This window comes from Branchiostoma lanceolatum, chromosome 11 (assembly GCF_035083965.1).
Source record: "Branchiostoma lanceolatum isolate klBraLanc5 chromosome 11, klBraLanc5.hap2, whole genome shotgun sequence".
NCBI classification, from domain to species: domain Eukaryota; kingdom Metazoa; phylum Chordata; class Leptocardii; order Amphioxiformes; family Branchiostomatidae; genus Branchiostoma; species Branchiostoma lanceolatum.
Window position 1 is genome coordinate 12935993 of NC_089732.1, and position 23799 is coordinate 12959791.

The 23799-nt window shown below is 41.6% G+C and overlaps 1 protein-coding gene across 2 annotated transcripts in view; it reads right to left on the reverse strand.

Annotated features, from left to right (window-relative positions):
• Positions 1–23328, reverse strand: part of LOC136444692 (voltage-dependent calcium channel beta subunit-associated regulatory protein-like) — a 36131-nt gene extending 12803 nt beyond the window's left edge. The window contains exons 1-3 of one of the 2 annotated variants that reach the window (XM_066442380.1): positions 23102–23328; positions 1737–1851; positions 1127–1237 (exon numbers count right to left, since the gene is read on the reverse strand). In XM_066442380.1, coding sequence (XP_066298477.1) covers positions 1127–1159 — 33 coding nt within the window. In that variant the 5' untranslated portion in view covers positions 1160–1237; positions 1737–1851; positions 23102–23328. Of the gene's footprint in view, positions 1–1126; positions 1238–1736; positions 1852–23089 lie in introns of both variants that reach the window. The other variant, XM_066442381.1, reaches the window with a different exon arrangement.
• Positions 23329–23799: the final 471 nt, after the last annotated feature.

Sequence of the window (23799 nt, forward strand, 5' to 3'; positions counted from 1 at the left end):
AATGTGATAGTCAAACGTGAAGTGGTTCAAATGCTCAAATGCATGTTATCAAAGTCATTAAATGTAAGGCTCACCATGCGTTCAATAAATGCGTTGTCCGGCAGTGTTAAAAATCTTTTTACGAGAGACTGAATTCGAAACTTGATACAAGCTTAAAATCGTAAGACTCGACGATAGCTATCGCACGTTAAAAGGTATAGAACGACCTTTATGAATAATAACGCCCACTCAGCTCTCTAATGTCGTTAAGATTTGAATTCAAACGCCCCCAACAGCCTGATGGGAGATATCGTTTTATTCTGAGGTCATGTCCTGGCGCAAGTGACTTGGTTGTTAAATCTTCTTTGATCAAGGCTGGCTACTTGTTCATTCACGCCGGTAGCGCGTGTGGTCCAGTGGTCACTATGGAACTAGAAGCTGCGAGTTTAATCTGGACTGTGTCTCTCACCCGACATGCACGCTACCGAGAAGGGTTGTAGTCCCTAGGACGGGACGTTAACCCGTGGTCCACTGTTCATTGTACTTGTTGAAAAGAGCTAGGGGAATTTCCCCGGTACAATGAACCTGAAAATACTATACAAAGCGTCTGTCTTCTTTGTCGCAACCAATGGAAGATTAGATCTTCAGTGAGCTAAACTGGATCGATATCTATTTCGTTTTGTTTTATCGAGTGGGGGAGGGGGGCAGGAAAAGATCGTCTGCACTGTAGGGGGGTTGCGCTCACGTGACTATGACGTAAGCAATGGCCGCCATGTTGGATGGTTGAAACTGGAAGTTACCAAGTAAATCTGAAACACACACTACACTCTCTCACACAGATTGACACGTACACACACTCTCTCTCTCGCTCGGACTCTCTCTCAAACACACACACGCACACACACATAACGTTACACACACACACATACACAAGCACACATACATAGTATTACATACGTACACATACAAATACACGCGTACACTCTCTCTCTTTCGCTCACACATACACAGACTCGCACACATGCAATCACACTCACACTCACACACACACACACACACACCACACCACACGCACACACACACACACATCACAAACACACACACACACACACAGCAGCGAAATATTATAAACTGCTAAACTACTGACCGGGTACTTGCTGGATTCGGTGCCTAGGTCCATATGTCGGCAGTGTGTCGCACGCTCATCTGCGCATGCGTCCAGTTACGTCAGTTGTACATCAATGCATGTCAGCTTTGTCTGTGGAGAGGCAAAGTTGAGATTCTGACAAAAAATTATATGAATATATTACAGTGACAACACAAAAGGAACACACCTGGTATATTGATTCAAATCAACTAAAAGGAAACAAGTGGTACGTATGGTAGATGAACATAAATAGATTTCAAACCAACAGTTGTTGAAGGTAACAACACGTATATCAACTCAATATATAACAGTCAAAACAGAACATGGCATGGTAAAGACAAAACCAAACAAACCCAAAACTTGCTGCAAAATAGGATCAAATCATTCCACTAAAATATTTTTGTTGTTGTTGTCTTGTTATGCATAGATATAGTGCTCACGTTTCTTCCAAGCCTGTTGTATGTATGAAGCAATTTCAAATATCTACTATTTTTCCAGCGACCTGTGGAGCATGATAGAGGCTGCAAACGAGACCGGGATTTTGAATCGTGATCTTGAAACCGTTGATTGGCTGTAAGTGTAAAGACTGTAAGTATCAGACGTGTCTTACCTGTGTATGTGCAGGGCTGCCGCCTAGCGACGCACTTCTTCTGTTAGAAGTCATCAAACCGTTCTGACAGCTCACCAATCTGCAACTGATAACGGCCAGTGTTTCCCCTCAGGATCTATAGGAAGGCAAACAACAAAAAATGACAGTCACTCCAGTGTAACGGCTTAGTCTATCGCTGTAAATGTCACTGAACGTATCTGTGATGTTTTGTCATGTGTTTTGGAGGGTAGTTCAGGACACACGACGTTTCACGCTACCAGGCACCGGCCAAAGCAGATGTCTGTTTTGCAGTTTTATTATTTTCAGTTCATAAATCAACAGGAGTTCAAAAATCTTGTTCCTCGCTTTTGTGAATTTTTCGCTGATTCCGTCTAAAATGCGTTATCCCCCTGCAGACATGCTTATAGATAGACGGAAATGATCACGAGGATTTAAGTTTTGGTGAACAGTTATATAAGACTCTATAGTTTATAGCTGTGCTCCAAAAATTAAGTTTCACAACTGTTTACGAACGCCACTCTTAGGAGAAGGACTTTATTTCTAGTGAACGGCAAATAGAAGACTAGCTCCAAAGCGCCCCCGCGCGTGGGCGAAGGAGACATGCAGTCCTCCACAAAATCGATGGGTTTGTTCCCGTAGGTGCTTCATCATCACGGCTGTCTAACCAAGATCTCTTAATTTGCAATGTTCACGGGGAAACTCGTGTGTAGCGGCACACCCAGGCGTGGGCAGCATCTGCGCTTCAAAGACTTCTCCCTCCTCGTAATACAACCAGACTGCCTTGTCTGATCCCTCACTGTCCGGGACCACTTTGATGTAAATGTAAGATTGCAGCACGGGGGAGGAAAGTAGGCCGTGGGAATCCTCTTATACCGGAGGAAAAGCTTAAGTACTTTGTAATTTGTTTGATTTGCTGTAGAAAAATGGTCCTTTGAGATGAGTATTCAGTGACTGTCATGAGCTGCGAAAGGGCAACGCTTGAGTATCTGCCGGAGTAGGATTATCTGCGATGTACGGGTGATCAGAACGGTGCGTATCTATATCATGTGCCATTTCTTCCAGATCGCCATGATTAGACATGTTGGGGGAGGCGAAAGAATAAGCAAAACAACGCTATTCTTACGGGAAAAAATGCGAAAAGTTCCTCCACCCCATTTACCAATGTTATATATCACAGTGCACAATTACACATGTTTATCCGCTCATAACTGTATTTCTTTAACCCATAAACAGACGTGACATGTATTTTTGGTTTGCAGTCATTCCCCTAATCGTAGCCTAATCGTGGAAGTATACTCTTGTACAGATGTGCGATCCAATACCCTCTGGCCTTGGTACTGAAAATTCGATAATTCCTTGTTAAATTAACTACAAATCAGCGACATTATGACAGGGATGGCGTCACGATAAAAGAACAGGCATGACTAGACCTACGAAAAGCCACTAGAAACGTAAGGCTTGCGAATTTATATATAAACATGATAAACATATATATAAATAAACATGATAAACATGTACACATTCGTTTGCGTCCATGTTTTTCGTCATTTATCTTGTACTTGTGCAGAGATCGTAGATGTTTTCAACACAGGACGAAAAACATGGATATAAATTACAAAAATTGAAACGTTGTACGGTCTACGTTACACATTATCACAATAGATCCATACTCGAAAAGTTGTGTCTGAAGAATGAGAGACAATTCAGGAATCACTCCTAGAATCAGTTCCAACCCCCGCAGGTACATTTGCATGCGATGAGTCACGACGGCTGCTCTGATCCGACCCCGTACAAGTCACGGGTGTCTTCCTCGCATCTACTCCAACTTATCTCCCACCAGACACGGCACCAGCCTGTCTGTGCCTCTCTCCCGCCCACCTCCCTCATCTACGTCAAGCCAACTTATTATCCCAATCTCACAAGCAATCTACGCCGCGCGTTTCATATCATATCTATCTTGAGTCGATATCCAGAGAAGTAATAAACTTCATATTTAGATATCACCTCCTACGTCGTTGTTAGATTAGGTTTTGTGATTAGAGGTAAGCCCAGTTGGGATGATAACTTAGCTTACCTAACATTCAATTGGATACAACATGATAACTTTAATATGATCCCGATACGGGTTCTATAAACTTAGGGGTGTCGGTATTTCGTTCCACTCAAACTTTAATGGAGCGTTGCGACGCTAAGGAAATTCAAATGGTAGTAGGTAGCAGTAGGAGATAGCGCTCGCATACACATTTAAATCAAGGCAAGAAATGGTCCATTTGTTTGTTTGTTTTTGTTCGCAACATGTATTTGCTGAATGCAACAAATTAATAGATAGGATATTTCCTGTGCACGGACATTGATAGCAAGTGAAGAAAATACTGCTTTAGATCTCGAACGCGATCACTGGTAAATAAAAATTAGTATCTGAACAGGATTACTTTCTATAAGAGGAGTGAAAGAGGCCATTTGTATATCAGAGACTATCAGTCATCCTTCATCCGAGACGGGGGCTGATACGGACTACCGGTCACCTTTGACCTGTTGCTGACGTCACACGCTTCTTTTATCTCATATGTCTTACCCGAACAGTGCGTATCTTTCTCTAAGCTTATGTACCAGAATTATCTACAATTCAGCCTCGTTAGAAAACCAGATAACCTTTTCGAGGAAAATCCCTAAGGCTAATGAATCCATTTTCATCCCCGGCGCTTTCTAGTACCATATATGGACAAAACCCCTGAAAGCGTGGGTTTATGGAAACAGACTCCTGTCCGTGAGAAGACAATGCTAATATCAAGAGAAGGTTGCTGATCCTTTGACAAGTATTTTAAGCAGTGCCTGGGGAAATGTTGGCTGCCGTATATATCTATATATATCATATATATTTTGCTTTGATTCCTAAACAAAGATTGGGTCGTCTTGGCAACAAGAACAATCAAAACCACAGTATGTCCAGAACAGAGGATATAAAGATCTGTTGCAATACCTACAAAAGCCACCAGGAGGCGTAAAATCTGTACAAACTTATCTGCTAGTATTCAGCCATTAGTCAATGTGCAAAACCAAACAGATATACATACACAGCATATAGCCATAACGGAATATTTCGTCTGGGACATTCTGCAACTTAGTATAAACGTCGCTGCGAATATGTGTACAAAATAAGTATTATTTTCACATTAAAAATGTTGATGTTTTTCCTGTGAGAGAGAATATTTCAAGCACAGACGTTGACCCGTTTTACTATGTTACCATTTGTATTTTCCTATTGCCAGTATTGGCCTCTTCCATTCAGACTTTCAGTGCCTGCCCCGGAGCGCGATGACCCCATTGGTGACCCCGAGTAAACCCAGCTGTCTTACCTGGGATCACGATAATGTCGCACTCGCGCCGCCGAACCTTCAAAAGGCTTAACATGTCTGCGCGCGCTGACCTTTTGGGTTATGGAAATGGAATTCTCCCAGCAGAGGTTTCGGTTGAGAGGGCTAGGAGTGGCCGCGATTTTTAACGTAAAAATCGCGCCCACTCCGAGATCTCTCAACGTTCCGAAACCTCTGCTGGGGAGAATATGGAAATGGCGCGACTACTGTGTACGGGACGAACCTGAAGGAATCGAGGTCTCATCTCAACGTTGCACAGTGTCTTTGATATACTTTTTCCCAGAATTTTTTTATCTATCATTTAAACAAGGAATCAGGAAGACGCTATCACTTATTGTGGTACCATTCTACAGGCAAAGCTAGCTCAAAAACATATACAGGGTCATATACCAACATAGAACCTTAACATCTTTTCATTGTTCATTTATTGCCTAAAATACACATACATACATACATTCATACAAACATACATACACATATATAAAACAAGGGATCATAAAGACAATATCACTTATTATGGTGATAATTTTCTACTGGCAAAGCTAGCTTAAAACATTCATCAAGGGTTATATACCAACAAAAACACCTTAAAGGCAACCAAAGCAATATTGGGGACAAAAAATAGGGGAAAAAATGCTGAAATCTTTATTGTAGTGACATTTACTAACACTGTCTAGCACATTTGTGTAATAACTTCATACTTTGAGCATTTTAAAACCATGCAAAAACATGCCATACAATGATCCCCTTAGTTTCGCGAGCCTACAAAAACCCCGTCGACGATTTTCAGTGAGTTCTCACATCACAGCAAAGTCATATTTTGCCTCATAGACGTCACTATACATTGTGATAGTGTTGTTTGAACTAATCATGTAGAGAAATTACTAAATAGATTGACATTCAAAATCTGATTTTCGGGCCCTAATATTACTTGGGTTGCCTTTAACATTGCCAGCCACTTCTTTCCTGCAATTTGAAAGTCCTACGCTAATGGCATCTCGCATGCGCCCCTCACACTTTTTTGCACGACTTACTAAAAAATGCGATACGTTACATGCGTTTTAAATGAATTTGCATCTTTACAAAGATCTAAAGCCTCTTTAATAAGATACAGTTGGCGATGGGGAATTATACTTGCCGCTTGGCCTTGGATACTGCTAGAAAGAGACAAAACATGTAGCTGAATACACATCCAACTTCGGAGAGGTGGACATATAAGCTTATCCACCTACTGGCTCCTGATTTCAGAGACTGTAGTGACTGTAGTCTCTGATATTACTATAGTAGTATTAGACCGTAGCCTCTGCAATTCAGGTACATTCAGGTGAATTCAAACTAGCTTCAACATCAAAACATGTCACTATGATATGAAGACTACATTAGAGACGTACCTAATCGACGTCTGAAGAATCAGGCGTGGGACTCGACATATTAACAGCTCTGAAAAAGCCTTGACGGTCTAGTAGAATGACAACATCCTGTTTTCAAACTCACCACAATACAAGCGTAGCTGTATGAACGCTATACACGAAAGCACACAGGTTGATTCAGACAGACAAGTATAAATGATTCAATTGATTCAATTACAACAGATTATGGTTTCAACGTATACATACAATCTCTCTTTTTCTCTCTCATCGCGCCGTTAGAAGCCATCCCTCTCAGATAGCATGTAAACAGCAGCTCTATCTTTTAGAGAACGTAGATAGTTTTCAGCACGAAGGACAGAGCCATTTTCCCGCTCGCGTGTGTACACATGTTTGTGAATCTCTCTCTATATATCGCTCTATCCCTGATGTATTAAGTGTATAGTCTTAGTATAGTATAGATGTTTAAGAAGCATATGCATATACAGACCTTAACGTCTACCTGTCCGTGCATCCATAGGCATTGTACAGGTCTCAGACTTAATTCGTTCAATGTAACAAATATCGTCATCTTGTATACATGTGTATTAAGTACAAAATATACGAGACCTTGTACATGTATATTCCTTATTAGTCATATAGCAGGCAGGAATATTAATTAAGTTCGCTTCTGCTTATAAACGTCTGTTCAACATATATTGTTTAGCAACTACGTACGTACCTTATTTTACCATGGTCTTTCCTAATGAAGTTAACTCTCCAGTCAGAACCACGCGATTCAAACACCGCAAATACGCCCTCTGATCACTGTTGGTACATCTGATGTGCGTGCGACTTCTCTACACTTCAAAGAAGGAAGACAGCGCTACCTTAGACCGCGTTCTCCTTACAGACCTCTCGGCGGCCGCTTCCGACTCGTTCTCCCGTAACTCTCATCGTCTCCGCACGTCCCGCTCACACGCCCACTCACGATGACGTAATGTAACGATTTAAATCACAACGAGAGACGGTTTTTTTATGAATGGAGCGGAGAGATTTCCCTCGGGGCTCCGACGTTCCGTAGACGGGCGTGAGTTATGGTTACGACCGGCACACGCGGGGGAAAGTACCTAACCCTGCCCCGGCCCCCGTACCCTCCTAAATCATACTCATCACTGATGGGGTATTTCTAGGGATGGGTACCGGTACAGAAAATTCAGGTCCGGTCCAGGTCCAGGTCCAGAGGGTCAGGTCCAGGTCCGGACCTGTACCTGTACCTGATTATAGTAGTGTCGCAGTACATCATATTTTGCAGAGCGAGACACACGTAAAAGTCTCCAAACGTCATGTCTAGAACGATATAATTTCTTAGGTTTGCACTTTGTCTCAAGATTATAACTATACTCTCCTCGCCGTCTGTTTACTCATCCTTTAAGTGTTTCTATATGATTCACAGCTAACGTCTTCGAAAATGACTCGTTAAATCTGCTGTTTTGTATTTTCTTAGACCAGTTATGTTGCCGCCTGCAAGTAGCCTGGTACTATGAATTTTCTAATCGGTCCATAGGCCGGTCCACTGATTTTTTACGGACCGGTTTTTTTGGACCGGTCCATTAAGAAATACCGGTTTTGTACCGGTACACGGTACCGGAACCCACCCCTAGGTATTACTGTCGCAGAAGCAGGGCGTCAAATGTGTTAAAGCAAGTTTTACGCGTAAAAGAAGTACGCTATTAGGTAGAAGATGAAGTCCAATTTATCGTAGATTGTAATTTATATAGCAACGATAGAAATGTTTTGTTTGGTTATATTATGGGAACGTTTCCACACTTTCAATTTATGTCTAATATTGAGAAATTCATTTTCATTATGCGTTTTGACCATACTATATTAAACAAGTCCATCTCAACTTATCTCAACTAACATCACAAAGAGACGAGAGGAAGCCGAACCTATGAATTAGTGTAGTTTTAGAACCATTGTTTTAGATTAGTATTAGAAATCCTGTGTATCATTATATGAACATTACCATGTATACTGTTCCTATATGCCTGTACTTAGCCCGTGACAGCGCATGAACGTACAATAAAGTTTTTATTACAATAATTAAACTTCTACTTCTTTGTGTGCATGAAATTTTGTATTTCATCGTTCATTATTGATACACGTTATAATATACGTTTACCGAAATGTTGTATTTCATCGTTCATTATTGATACACGTTATGATATAGGTTTACCGCTGCACGTATTTTACACATATTCTCTAAGCTAATGGTGCGGGGTATATACAATTTCCTAGCTGTTTACGTAACTTCCTGGCTTAAGCCAAATCACACCTACGTGTCTAACTTAGTTTAGAGTTACGACAAGATTTGATTTGCTTAAGCTGATTACTAGGACTTGTTTCTAATTGACCCAAAAAGCCGTGGCGAGGTAGCTGTGTAATAAAAGCATGACTTAGCCACAGAAACCTGCTTCGAGGTTCTACTAATAGCTTTTACATATGTTTTTGCGTTTTTTATTATTTTATAATCATATTACACGGTCCAAAATCTATACACGACAAGTGTTATTACATTACAAAAGTAACGAAGAAGAAAAAGAAGATTTTTTTCATTCCAAACTGAAATGGTTTTATTATTTTATAATCATATTACACGGTCCAAAATCGCTACAAGGCAAGGGTTATTCCATTATAAAAATAACGGAGAAGAAAAAGAAGATTTATTCATTCCAAACTGAAATGGTTTTATTATTTTATAATCATATTACACGGTCCAAAATCGCTACAAGGCAAGGGTTATTCCATTATAAAAATAACGAAGAAGAAAAAGAAGATTTATTCATTCCAAACTGAAATGGTTTTATCATTTTATAATCATATTACACGGTCCAAAATCGATACAAGACAAGAGTTATTCCAAAAATAACGAATAAGAAAAAAAATTCCAACTGAAATGGTCGCTGTACGTTGTGAAATGAGAAAAATAAGGAGATACCAAAAGTTTTGCAACAGTACCCTCGCCAACTTAGTAAAAACGAAAAGTCCCTGGTAAACATCTCCTCCTATTGGTCCATGCACAGTGCGTATTTTATACGTGTGTTTGCCCACAACATACAAGGCACGTTTTAAAGGGATTTCCGGATAACGGTTTATGTGTTTGACAATTTCCCGTCCACGCTGGCAATACGCACGCCCACGTTACGCCATTTCATTACATCCAGTGCCGTGCGATGATTCCTAAATGCCTAAATTGTTTTCTGGGGTAATGAATATCACTTTCAGTGGGAAAATGATATCTCGAAAATATCTGCCAGCTTAGTTATCACTTTGATAAAGGTATATCGCTCGCACTCTCATATTCAACATTTTTCTTTCACCGACTTTCTACATATAAAGAAACAACATTTGTCTTACCACGCTTGGATCACAAGAGCATAGTTCCAAAAGCAACAGCCATGTACGATTTCTTACTATTGCAATTCAAAATGTCAGCCAGACAACGAAACTAAATATGTGACAGCGCGAAAGTTACAAGAAGGTAGTGAAGTCGGAAGTTACGACTTAAACATAAACCATTGACGAATGACTCGGGTAGACCTTTTTTTATATAAGAATCCCACGAGCAAATGACATAAAAGAAATAACGTATTTCGCCATCTTGTTTTGAGGCTTCGGCTAGACCTAGAGCGGTTGTGTGTCGGCTTAACACTCGGAAAGAACAGGAAGATAAAAGATGAGCTCCACGGAGGCCATTCCGATAAACCCTACAGTACTCCGCGGAGCAATATATTTCCGCCTACGCGCTGGACAGACGAATTTTCTTTAGTCTGATTTATAATCAAATACTGTATCAAAGAACGCGTAACTCCAAGGCAGCCATAACATTCCGCACCTCGGCGCTTTATCTTCTACATAAAATAGAAAACTTTAATTCAGACTTCTATCTGTGTAACCATTCATCAAATATCAAAACTGTGAAAACAGTCGATCCAAAATACACGACAGAAATAGAAAGACTCTTCCTTGTTAAGCTTAACTTTAGAGTGTAAAGAAGACAGTATAGACGAAAAACAAAGAAAGGAAGTAAACAATATGATGGTTGTCTTTGAGTTTTAACTTAGTATCAACTATCCTTATGTTTGTAAAGAACGTCATGGAGAGAATACACGCAGGCTCTCTCTCTCCTTCTCTCACTCTCCCTCTCTCTCCCTCTCTCTCCCTCTCTCTCCCTCTCTCTCTCTTCTTCTCCCTCTCTCTCTCTCTCTTCCTCCCTCTCTCTCTCTCCCTCCCTCTCTCTCTCTCTCTCCCTCCCTCTCTCTCTCCCCCTCTCTCCCTCTCTCTCCCTCTCTCCCTCTCTCCCTCTCTCTCCGTCTCTCTCCCTCTCTCTCTCTCCCTCTCTCTCTCCCTCCCTCTCCCTCTCTCTCCCTCTCTGATAGTGCGACCTTCAATAGAATATGCCACGAAAAATAAAGAATGCATTGACAAGACTTAGTAGTCTGAAGATCACGCATGACCGTCGTACAACGGAAGAGCACCCACCTCCCCTCCCCCTGCCTACGTCATCGTTCGAGCATGACGTCACTATTTCCGTCCATGCATGTCCGGCTAATCTTAGCAACATCGATTTCTACCGCTTGAAATTCCTGACCAGACGTGTCCTTTTATGCTGCTTCAGCCATTCAGTTTTATTTTTGCAAGTTCTAACTTGACAGAGGCCTAATTTCAACATGGAGTAATGTATAGAAAACGTATACAAACAGTGCAAGTTAGCAACGGTGACAAGTGGAACGAGTGACTATTCTAAGAAATGCTACGTAATACAATCTAAGCTTTTTAGATTTGACTTAATTTTCTTAAGATATATCATCACATTTGAATGTGCTCAATTATGATTCTGGCCACAAAACTGAAAATATTCCGGATAACAAAAGCTTGATTTTGTGGACAAAGAGGGACGTTAGAGCACATTTGCGAAATCATGTGATATATATATCACATGATTTCGCGAATGACTGAAAAATTGGTTTGAGACATCATTCTATATTATATTACCTTTAAGAGGCTACATTATGCAAGTCAGCAACAGCGTCAATTAACAAGCCATTATTGTGACCAGGCAAATCACCATTGTATGACGATGAATGGCAGTCAATAACTCTATATGTAACTCACTCACAAAGCACATGAAATTGCACAGATTCAAGAAAATGCTCTAATAGAAAATGAAAGCATTTCAAGAATATCGTGTTAACTAGAAGCCTACGGTAGGCCTAAATATAGAACCGGGAACATAAAAATAGTCAATTTTAACAGCATGAAATACGTGATCTTGACAGACTAAAAATACAGGAGTGAACCCAAAATGGAAACAGAAAGTATTCCCGAGTGGACAGAAGTGCCCTTTTGGCTGACGCATCTACTTTTACCCTCCAGTGCACCCGAGACGTCTGTGCGATGCCTAAAATGTAGAGAAGTGCCTTTAATGGTCTTCGATTGATGCGTACTTCCGGTGGAAAATCCAATGCTTCGCTTCAGTGAGCGCGGCTGACTTGGCCTTTGGTCGGTCGTGCTTCATGTTCCAAACAGTTGCGCGGGCAAATGTAGGTTTCTATCCTTACCGAACATGATTGTGAGAGATAGAGAGAGGGGGAGAGAGAGGGAAGGAGAGAGAGGGAAGGAGAGAGAGGGAAGGAGAGAGAGAGATAGAGAGAGAGGGGGAAGAGAGAGGGAGGGAGATAGAGAGAGAGGGAGAGAGAGAGAGACAGACAGAGACAGAGAGAAGGAGAGAGAGACAGACAGACAGGCAAAAACACAGACAGACAGAGGGAGAGAGATAGAACGAGACAGAGAATGACAGAAAGAGAGAGAGAGAAAGAGAGAGAGACAGACAGAGAAAGGCAGAGAGAGAGAATCACAAGCACATAGCGCACCCCGGAAATGGACCTTTTCTTGGTGCTGACAACCATCTCCACTCACATAACTAAACATTGCTGCTGTTTACATGCTATCTGAGAGGACTATTACCGATCTAAATGACATCATTTTGCAGTGTACCTCCCTACGCGTACACAGTCAGGTAATGTTGTGTTCAAAGTATTCGCATCTTTGTGCTGCAAGCTCTTAAAATGAAGTGTCACTGAATTCTTTTGTTTCGTGATATCCTGCATCTATAAGAGCAAAAATACAACCGTTCTTATCTTAGAAAACAAGGTACCTAAATTATACTGAACAGCATTTTTGCTTTGACCTTAGCGATATTTCCTATTGCGATAAAACTTAAGCCCAGTGCTATATCCAACTTTCAAATCACTCTGCCTCCGTGCATCACGGGAGACGCACAACGACATCGCCTTATAAGGGAAGGATAACAAGAAACGGGAAGTCCCGCTACCAAAACTACTTTAACACCGTGACCGCCTGAGTTTCACTACATCCTGTACTTATTGGAGCTGTTTTATGGTTCCCCCCATAACACGACGTGATGGAAGACGCGTTTGCTTCGCTGTAAAATTTATACTGGCAAGAATATGACCCTTGTGCAAGTGTTAAGTTGTCTACTCAGATCGCCTATTTCCTGCCATTAACCACGTTAAATTGCTCGTAAAATAAATGTTACTACATGCAATAAAACACTGCTCAAAGTAATAATTCTCAGGAATTCACCTTCCAACGTTGTATAAAAGCATTCGCAGCTGTTCAGATTGCCATAACGGCTACAAAAAGTGTAAATGGTAAAATGCTTTTACATTTTGGCAGATTGTAACATAAGTCATAAAAATTGTGGTGTTTTTCTTGTCACGCTTCACAAGCATATGCTAGTACCCGTTAGATCAGAAAGCTATTACAAAACAAGGAAGTTTGAATAATGTGTTTTACTTATTTGCCTTTTCACGCATGTACCACTTTCAATGAATGGACAGGAATTGAAAATAAGCGAACAGAATTCCACTAACTATAGATATGAAACATAGGCAATGCCAATAGAATGGTAAGTAGTGTTGAATGCCATATCTGATTGCAATGATTAATTATGCGTGACCTTGTAGTAAGCAGATATTCCCCCAAGGAGGAAAACTGTTGATCAAAACAACACTGTCATCCAAGAATCCACCAAGCCATTAGCATTGTAATAAGTATAAGTAAATACAGTGTATCAATGATGCAATTAGGGGGGCTACAAGCATAGCGAGCAAAAGGAAATAGGCAATTTCACTCACTTAGAGGTGTAATTACATTCTTAAAAGCAACCTAAGCAATATGAGGGCGTTGAAAGTCGTATTTTCAAAATTATTATTTTCAGTGATTTCTATCCAGCCATCATTTCAAATCTTCCGAACATGCGCGATTCTGACCGATAAGTCCCGAATGCTTCCTGAGAAATAATCACATGGTCATACTCAATGTGCTCGGGCATTGTGACGTCACGTGCCAGGAAGTTACCGAAAATTGTCGACAGAAAACGATTATGGCTGGATTGTGGGCTGATTATTGGGTGGTACCAATAGATAAAATACTCCTTTTGCGGCTTGTTTCTGTGCTCTTTTTCAATGCCCAAAGTATGAAATAATGATGAAAATGTGTTATTATGGGGAAGTAAATGTCAATTTCATATAGATTGCTTTATCCAGAATATTTCCAGTTTTACCCCTTGAAATCTCTTAGGGCACCTTTAAGTTCCTTCTTCATATGTCATGCATTCGGTAAATGCTGCATGTCCAAAGTAAAATACGAAATGCCTTTTGTTTCCAACTGTTTCGTTAACGATTGCAAAAGAAGTGAGCTATTCTATATCACAAAAATTGCATCCTTTTTCCTCCACAACTACGGACAAAAAGAAAGAAAATTGCGCTCCTCTGAAAACCACAGAGTTCTTAAACGTCACAGAAAAAAACTGTTTTTTTTTTTTGTCTTCCATAAAATATAGTCAACTCCAGCTAATCTAGATTTAGACAGCATCTGGAGCTAGAATAGCGACATTGTTTTTTGGTTTTGTTAATTATGTTTAACATCCTGTCAGTTTTTTTGTTTGTTTTTGTTTGACATACAAGGTAATGTACACCCTTGGTTACCCAACTCTCCTTAGGCTACTATTAAGGGCTAATCTTAAGAATATTCAAACTGTAGCTGCAGTTAGCCTACGGACAAGAATCTTCAATACACTTACCATTATCATTACAAGAACTATATCTCGTACCAGTGGCGAAGTCATTGAAGAAGGCTTGCTATTCCCTGGGGTGGTACGATCTGTATATCTACCGACAAGAGTGAATGGGGTGCAGTAATGATGCATCTGTTATCCACCTACCGTCGCCACTATGACGTTTCTACCCTAGCACTGGAGGCGGTCTATTCTGTAGATATATTATCTTTTGCCTTGTTTTCCAAATAAGGGAGAGGTCAATGAACTTTCAGGGACTGAGCAGCAGATTTTTAAGGGATGGGAAATGATAGAATATAAAGACACTACAGACATTATAAAGATACCGATTTTAGAACGTCATAGAACACGTCTATTAAAAAAGATTTAAGCTTGTAGTTGCCCAGAAAAAACAGTGACGACATTTACACTGTAACATCCAACGCAACGACTCAGCGAAGTTGAAAACTTAGTTTTTTGGAGTATGATTATATGCATTTTCAAACGTTCAGCGCATAGGTGTAGACATCCTTTACTTTAGATGAAAATTAGATGCACGTAAGGACAAGTATTCACACCGACTTTATGTGACATTATCTTTCATCTGAGAGGTATAGTTTTGTGATATCAAATATCCAGTGTTTGCTGCACTTGAAGCTCGTACGTATCTTTACACCTCTTCAACGGTGGTACTAGTATCTGAAACGACCAATTTGTGCCCACGCCAACTGCTCATTCTCTCACAATGACTGGGTAATGCACATTCGCTCTGGGCGCTTTCATCCATTTGAAGCGGTTAAAGAAACCTCTTCAGTACCAAGGACAGGTCTCCAATGGTTGTAGAATTACCAGATACGGCTGAAACCAAGCACTACAAATCCACGTTACACTCACGCTTTAGATAATATCATACGTACAAGTCTTACTGTATCTTAGGGCAGATTTAGTAGGTTTAACTAGTTAGGCAAATAATATATTTAGCACCAAGGGAGAATAGGATATGAAAACATTTGTCGTTGCGTTTGGAGAATACGCCAAAGCGCTCCCGGCAAGCTGTTTTAATAAGAGACGCTACAGGTTATTGATATTCTGTTGGTGTTTTGTCGTCTCGGTAATAATGTTTCATCTCCCATTGGGCGATACGCAACAGTCATTTCTGTTGCTTGAGATAATGCAGAAATGCACTTGGGGAGCACCAATCTCTTTCAGATTCTTTTTGATATGTGTCGCTTGTTTCTATATCTACGTAATCTATATCGTCATCATTTTGATAGGTATTCCAGCAAAAAATTTTTCTAGGGAAAGGTATCGTTGTTCTTAGAGGAGAGGATCATTGAATTTGAAATGGAAATGTTGAAGTTTGATAAGCTCTTTATGAAGCTTACGGAAGCAATCAATTAGATTCGAAACCGGGACCCTCTACTGCTGCAGTACCATAGACAGTCTCTAGGGCACCCATAATCGGAATTGTCCTTCATTTTGCCAAAACCTACCCAAATGAAAAAGGTCATCCTCAATTGAGGTGAAGCATTTCACTTTTTCAAGTTACTAATCGTAGTGCAATGCAGCTTCGCTACGGCTCGCATTTTTATGTCTAGTGAGCACACCGGGTCACCCCTGCTCTTCTCCATAAGTGAGTTGGGTTCTTTTACGTGCAGAGGTTTGACACTTGAGGCTTACACCTGAAGCTGCATACTTAATATCAAGACCCATCCAATAGCTCTCGAGTTATACTGTCAACAAAGAAACAAGCACGCCCAACCACAAACAACGGTACTGAAAACATATAGTGACCTTCTTGGCAAAGGAATAGATAGTAAGTTCGAATTGGGATTAAATTACAGGTTTGCATAGCAAAACCTTTGTTGGATCCGTTGGCATGTGTGGTGGCCGCCATCTTGAATTGCGACGTCACAGGTAGGTCGCCATACCATTTTATTGGGAGGGGTGTTTTTTGGGGTCGCTAGCGTTCTCTCTTTTTTAACAAATCGGCACACAACTATCACACATTCAACTCAAATAAAAAATAAAATTCAATACCAATTCATATTTGTCAAAAGACCCCATAATCGCTAAACTATCATAGCAAACCTGAAGTATATGTAGCACAAATACTTAACTTTAGTTCCGTGTACCCTCTGTCCTGGTGTTATTGAATCAGCCCCGTCTATCTGTGTGATTACGCGGCAGACACCACGGAACCCGTTTTCAATTGAGTGGCCTCAAACCAAGTAAAACAACATCCGGGCGATTTAGGTCATCTCTTCTTGATCAGTTCTGACGCTCGAACAAGTCAACCATCTCTCAAGGGCACATGAAAATTATATTTGTTTAACGCGAGGATCTAGCTGTAATCGATGTCTGTAATCTAGTAGATATATTTCTAGGGATTATGTTTAGTAGACAAATTAATCCGCCTCGTTCCAAGGACCGTCTTGAAGGCAATATTTCAAGGCTGACATATTGGGGATAATCCAGTAATATTTTAGGGTGGGTGGTTGAAACGAAATTCTATGGTTGCCAGTTTAACAACGACTTTACCTTCGTCAAGGAGGTTATATTGTAGGCAGCGCTTCTCTATGTGTCTGTTCGTCACCATATACTCAAGAACGGCTGGATGGATTGGTTTCATATTTGGTGTGTTGGTAGGTTCTGGCCTAAAATTGAAAATTGTTAGATTTTAGACCCGCTGGCGGCTTATCTAGGTAATACAGTGGAACTTCCAGTTTGATATCTCGTGTTGTGGCCCACTTGAGCTTTTTTGCGGCACATAGCTCTTGATATTACGAAAAAAGTAGTGTAGGTTTAGGCTCCTTAGTTTTTGTCGTTAATTCTCCAAGAAAATTTAAGAATATCTATCGTTTTGTCAGGAGAATAAATATTATTTTGGTAATTATATCAGTTCATCATACTTGGTTTATCCTAAACCACCCACCACCCCCCACCCATTTACTGGACGAGACCATCCGTGATGTCTATATAGCAAAGTTGTCAACACAGGAACTACGTTCATAAATCAAGATTTAAAATGCAATCTGAAATATCGGCGAAAACACAATTTCGATATTTGTATTCCTATTTCGACATCTGTGTCCTACAGCGACGTACGTCCTTTAAAAAGGGACGTGATTCGACACATACGGACAATGACAGTTACCATGGTAACGCTGCCTTGTGGATTATTTCAGTGTGTGTACGTGTCTATAATTGTCTGACCTAGAAAAACATTTCCGGCGGCAAAAATCATCGGCGGGCTGGCAATACTATTCTCGCCGTCGATAGGAAGAACCACACCAATGTAGCTCAGTGGTTCTTGCATGTTGGCAGAAAATCAAAGGACCAGGCGGGCAAAATAAAAAGATCACAAGGTTTAAAAATTCCGTAAAGCTTTTTTGAGCACGTCTTGTTATATTCATTATTTCTATCGTGAATGCATTTTGCTACAAGAGAAATGGACATGCATATAGCAGCAAATTGAAGCCGGCAAACGACATAACCTTTGATAACCTTTTATGGGACCTGTCTGAGACCTTTGACCTAACTTTCTGTCAGTGTCCCCGACATGCCTAGCATGTGGGGAAAATGTGCAAACACACACGGACAAACAAACAAACAGAGTTAACAGACACACCAGAAATAATACCGCCCGTATCACGAAGGTACGAAAAACAAATAAACAAACATACTGAACACACACACCAAAAAAAGAAACAAATTCTATGGCTGGCTAATTCTGGCAAGTTATTCTTGTTGTGGCGTCGTGTGGCGCAAGTGGTAGAGCACGCGGCTGTCAAACAATGGGAACCGGGATCTAATCCCGGGTTGTGCCCAGAGACATGTCCGAACTTGCGCCCCGAAGTTGTGCCCTTGGGAAAGGCACTTAACACGACTTTTCTCACTTCACTCAGGTGTAAATGAGTACCTAGCTTCGGTTAGGGACGTCCCTCGGATAGGACGTTAAATGGAGGTCCCGTGTTTGTGGAGAGCCACACCCCGCGCACGTAAAGGAACCCACCACACATTTCGAAAAAGAGTAGGGGCATGCCCCGGTGTGCGATGGTCCAAACCTTACAGTCTGGTCTGGTCTGGGTTGACATCTTGAAAAGGTGATAGTCACCCGTTATGTCAAACCTTCAACAAATGTGGTAAATCAAAATAAAATTCTCCCTTTTTGGCCAACTTGTACTATCTTGACAGTAGCCCAACGGGTCTTGTAGAGACTAAACAAATATTGACAAGAACGTTGCGGAAAAACGAGAAAGACTTGTCGCATACGCACCTTTAGAATGGATACAGAATAGAATGATATGTTTTACTACACACAAAAAGGCCAGACTCATATTTAGTCAAGGTCTATAATATCTAGGTCTACCTAACAGACCAAACATACTACGAGGAATATTCCGGATTTCATTCCTATGTTTAAACCGTACTTTCGTCTCGTTATATCCGGATGTTTGCCGATATGATACCGGACGCCGTACATAGTTCCGGAACGCCAGTGAATTTTGTTAAACCATGGCGCTTCTGATTTACGCTTTTACACTAAAATCCACAGGGTCCCATATCAAGAAAAAATACCATTTGAAACAGCCCCTTTATCTTAAAAAAAAGACAATTGTTAAGCTCCGTACTACTAGTGTCTGAAGTTACGAAAATCGGGAACAAACAATAGTATTGTACATATTAAAGAACATACCTGTTGTCAATGCAGTTGCTCCGATTGCCTGATGTGTATATGTGATGAATTCACTGTGTCCCATATCAAGAAAAAATATCATTCAAAACAGCCCCCTCGCAGTTAATCATCTTACAAAACCCAATGTTAAGCTCCGCACTAGTGTCGAACTGAAGTTACGAAAAACGGGAACCAACAATAGTATTGTATATATATATAAAAGAACATACCTGTTCTCAATGCAGTTGCCCCGAGTGCCTAATGTGTATATGTGTTGAATATATATAAAGGGCTGAGGGCGTGACGTGTAGTGATAGGCCAGACGGATTAGTGAGCGTGGGTGGGAAGTTATGACTGTGGTAAACATGCTCGCTGTCAGTAACGGGACGGTACGTTTGGGTACCGTGTGTGTGTGTTTCAACAGCCAAGCGATACAATAGACACAATGGTACCGGAATTAGCTTTATCAACGCCACAAATGAACAAAAATGTAAGATATACAACAGATATATCAATACCGAAAGTTCCTCTGCAGTATCGTGATATACGCACAAGGAAAGTTTGCGGAGAATTTGTTTTTTACTTTGACCCACCGTTGTACAGCCTGGGTGTCGAATCGAAAAAAGATACGTCTTCGGTCGCCAACTTACTACAACTTACTACAACTACAACTTACTACAACTTACTACAACTTACTACAACTTAGTAAGTTAGATTAGAAATGTTAATACGCAGCTCATACGGACTTTAATATACGCACACCTTAGGGCCCTGTCACACTTGTGCGTATATTAAAGTGCGCGTGAGTTGCGCATGAACATTTTTGGTTTATGTAAGGTTTGCAGGGAAGAAGTTATTTTCTACTTTGACTCACCGCTGTGCAGCCTATTTATCGAACCAAAGAAATGACTTTTTTCGGCTGCAAACTTAACCTAAAACAAAACTTATTCATACGCAACTCATGCGGACTTGTGTATACGCACACATGTGACAGGGGCTTTACATAAGTTATGTACGCGTGAATCGTGCCAGCAGTGTCGTACTTACGGAACCAGAATCGTGTGAGTAGTACCGTGACTGTAGATGTGGGTTGCGTTGACGCTGGGGATTGTTGCAACCGACAGATCGATCCAGAAGAACTGTTCAAATCGTGATGCTACCTCCACGATATTCGCCGTGATGCTACCTCCACGATATTCACCGTGATGCTACCTCAACGATATCCACCGTGATGCTGCCTCCACGATATTCACCGTGATGCTGCCTCCACGATATCCACCGTGATGCTGCCTCCACGATATCCACCGTGATGCTACCTCCACGATATTCACCGTGATGCTACCTCAACGATATCCACCGTGATGCTGCCTCCACGATATCCACCGTGATGCTGCCTCCACGATATCCACCGTGATGCTACCTCCACGATATCCACCGTGATGCTGCCTCCACGATATTCACCGTGATGCTGCCTCCACGATATCCACCGTGATGCTGCCTCCACGATATTCACCGTGATGCTACCTCCACGATATCCACCGTGATGCTGCCTCCACGATATTCACCGTGATGCTGCCTCCACGATATCCACCGTGATGCTGCCTCCACGATATTCACCGTGATGCTGCCTCCACGATATCTACCGTGATGCTGCCTCCACGATTTTCACCGTGATGCTACCTCCACGATATCTACCGTGATGCCAGTTACCACCACGACTCCGAGTGAGAAAACATGTAACTGACCAGTAGGACACGTCATACCCGTGTCTTATGTTTATGAATGATCATGAATGGGTAGTAGGGACAACTAGCCAATTCTACACCTCAAATGTAAGGTTTTAGCGCTTACAATTAGAAACATTTTTATCCTTGTCGTGAGCGTTACAGTAAAACATTTCTATCTTTGAAAAGAAAATAGCTTCATTGCTGGAAAAATCGATAATTTATGCTTGATACGTTTAAATAGGTCAATACTATGAATACACAGCGGACGTCATTTTATAGCGAAACATTGGAACATAATATGGCTATTGTATGGGGAAGTCAGAAATATCAGAAATGCACCAATCCACCTATTGTCACTGGATAATGACTTTTATGGTCGGGTTTTTAAGTTTCCTTATCGGACAATCATAATGATGTTGTTTTTAATTGATGACGACACGTCTCGGTATGACGTCACACGTTGTTGTTATGGTGGGCTTTTAATAATCAGGTGGTCGCGCACGCGCAGAACGCGTGTGCGTGTGTGTCCGTTAGCTGAGAGTGATGGTGACGATGTCCAGGCCGAAAATCGATTCCGCCGCCAAAGCCATCTGCATCACATCAGGCTCGGCCGGTAAAAATGTCCAGCTATCCAATAACATCCCCCATCTTGAAACGATCTGACGGGCCGTTATATGTCTTGTTGTACGGTTACCACTAGCCTGGTAACAACAGTACGGGCCCAGTATAAGGCCGTTTTACCCGACCAGTTCCACTGAGCATTTGAAACACAAGAGGCGAGTAGAAACAGACTCTTTGCTCCCGGGGATCGAACCCGGGACCGCAAGTCCACAGGCCGCACGCCTTTAACCACTAGGCTATAAGGTCTAGAGCAGTTAGACTGGTCAGTTGGAGGTTCAAACAGCGTTTGAACCCCACTGTTACACATTTACTATTTTTTCTTAAACTGCTCTTTCCGGTTATAGCCTTACCCTTGTGATCTATGTATTACTAAATCCAACCCCGTGAAAATTCCATGGAGTGCGTTGATTGACCTGGGCGGGCGGGCATCACTCTCAATCCCAAGGCCATCTCTGGAAGCTTACGATGGGCTGGTACAAGACTAGCTTACCCCTCTCTCTCTCTCTCTCTCTCGCCACCCTGGTATTCTACACACGTACATGGGAGTGAGCTCCGAGTTGTGAATGAAGATGGGCGTGAACCAACCCCCGTAGCGCATTGTCAAACACTACGCACCTTCAAAACCGGAGGAAATATTGTATCGTCTGCATTTTTCTTTGTCACTGAGGTCGGTAGCTCTAGGTCCTCTCTATATATAGTAATGACACCTCTGAAGTCGAGATGCATTAAGCCTGTTTATGGTACTAAATTGCAAGATGACTGCTATCTCTTTCAGAGAGATTGATGTGTGTACACATTTGTGTAGTGTTTCGGCGTCTACAAAATCATCCCAAAGCCCTCTCGCGATCAGTCTCTTCCCTACTGATGTACACGGTGTTTCTGGCGATAGAGGAGAGAATTTTCACCAGGATACGGTGCCAGTAATCAAGTGCTGCGACAGACCTTAGCCCACACAGGTCAAGGTTATCGATCGAACCCAACAAAAGGATGGCCCCTAAACCAATTTTCCCTGAACCGCAGGGCCCCTTTAGCAGATACACGGTACAGATGCCACTATCAGGGAAAACGCAGTCTTATCATGTCTACTATTTTGACAAAGCTAAGGTAGTAGACTGTTGTACGTTTTGGAATGCCAGTACCTTCACTATATAATCTACCCGTGTTTTCAAAAGGCGGGAAAATACACTCGAGTTCAACGGTGAACTTAACTGCGGTGTCAGGGCCTACCTCGTTCATTTCGCAGGCCTTGTTAAATTATTTATCCATTTACGATAAATTATGGATGCCGTCTATATGATGCTATAGGCCGGGTATCTCTTGTATGTCGACGGATTGCATTGCCGGAGGCTTAGTCCTAAAGCTTTGTAGGTTGTTGGAGGGATATCATACGGGGTGTACGTACATGCGTGCGGTGAGAATATAAACATTCCGAACAGATGCGATAGTGGTTAAAACGGATTTTACCTGCTCCCATACCTTTGTGACAGCCCTCCGGTCATCGCGTCCTGCTATCCATTGGCGGGAACACCGCGAACTGTCCCTCGCGAGGGGGTACGGGGAGATTCAGGGGGGGTGTCGTCCTGTAGGAGTCGTGGCAGGGGGTGTAGTTGTGGTGAGAGTCTGCGGCAGACGGTTACCCCGGGGAGACTACGAGGACCGCTTGGCATCCAGTCCCGCCGTTCTGGTGACGTCACTTCCTCCCGACGAAACAGCAACGCACGCCCTCCGTTTTAGAGGGGGGGGGGGGCGGTCCCCTTATATCTTGCCCAGATTCCTTATCTATTCACATAGGCCAATACATTCATAACGCTATACAAAAAAGAAACTGTACTATTCCTAAATGAGATTTGACAAACGTTAAGTCGCAAAGTAGCCTAGAAATATACAATGTGATATCTAGAATAGTTCCGTTTGGTTATCACTGTAGATTATATTTGATATGATAAAGTAGTAATTAGAATTGCGGAAAATACACCTAGATTGTTAATTAGGTTATCTGTACATTGCCATACATTGTCACCGCTGCAATTGTTGTGCAAATAAAATCATTCATTCATACATTCATTTATATCTTATACTACAAGATAACAGTAAGCCACAAATATTTCTACATTTTCCTCGTCTTCTCAAACGCTAGAATTATGCTTTCAGATTTTATACAGTGTTTTCTACCA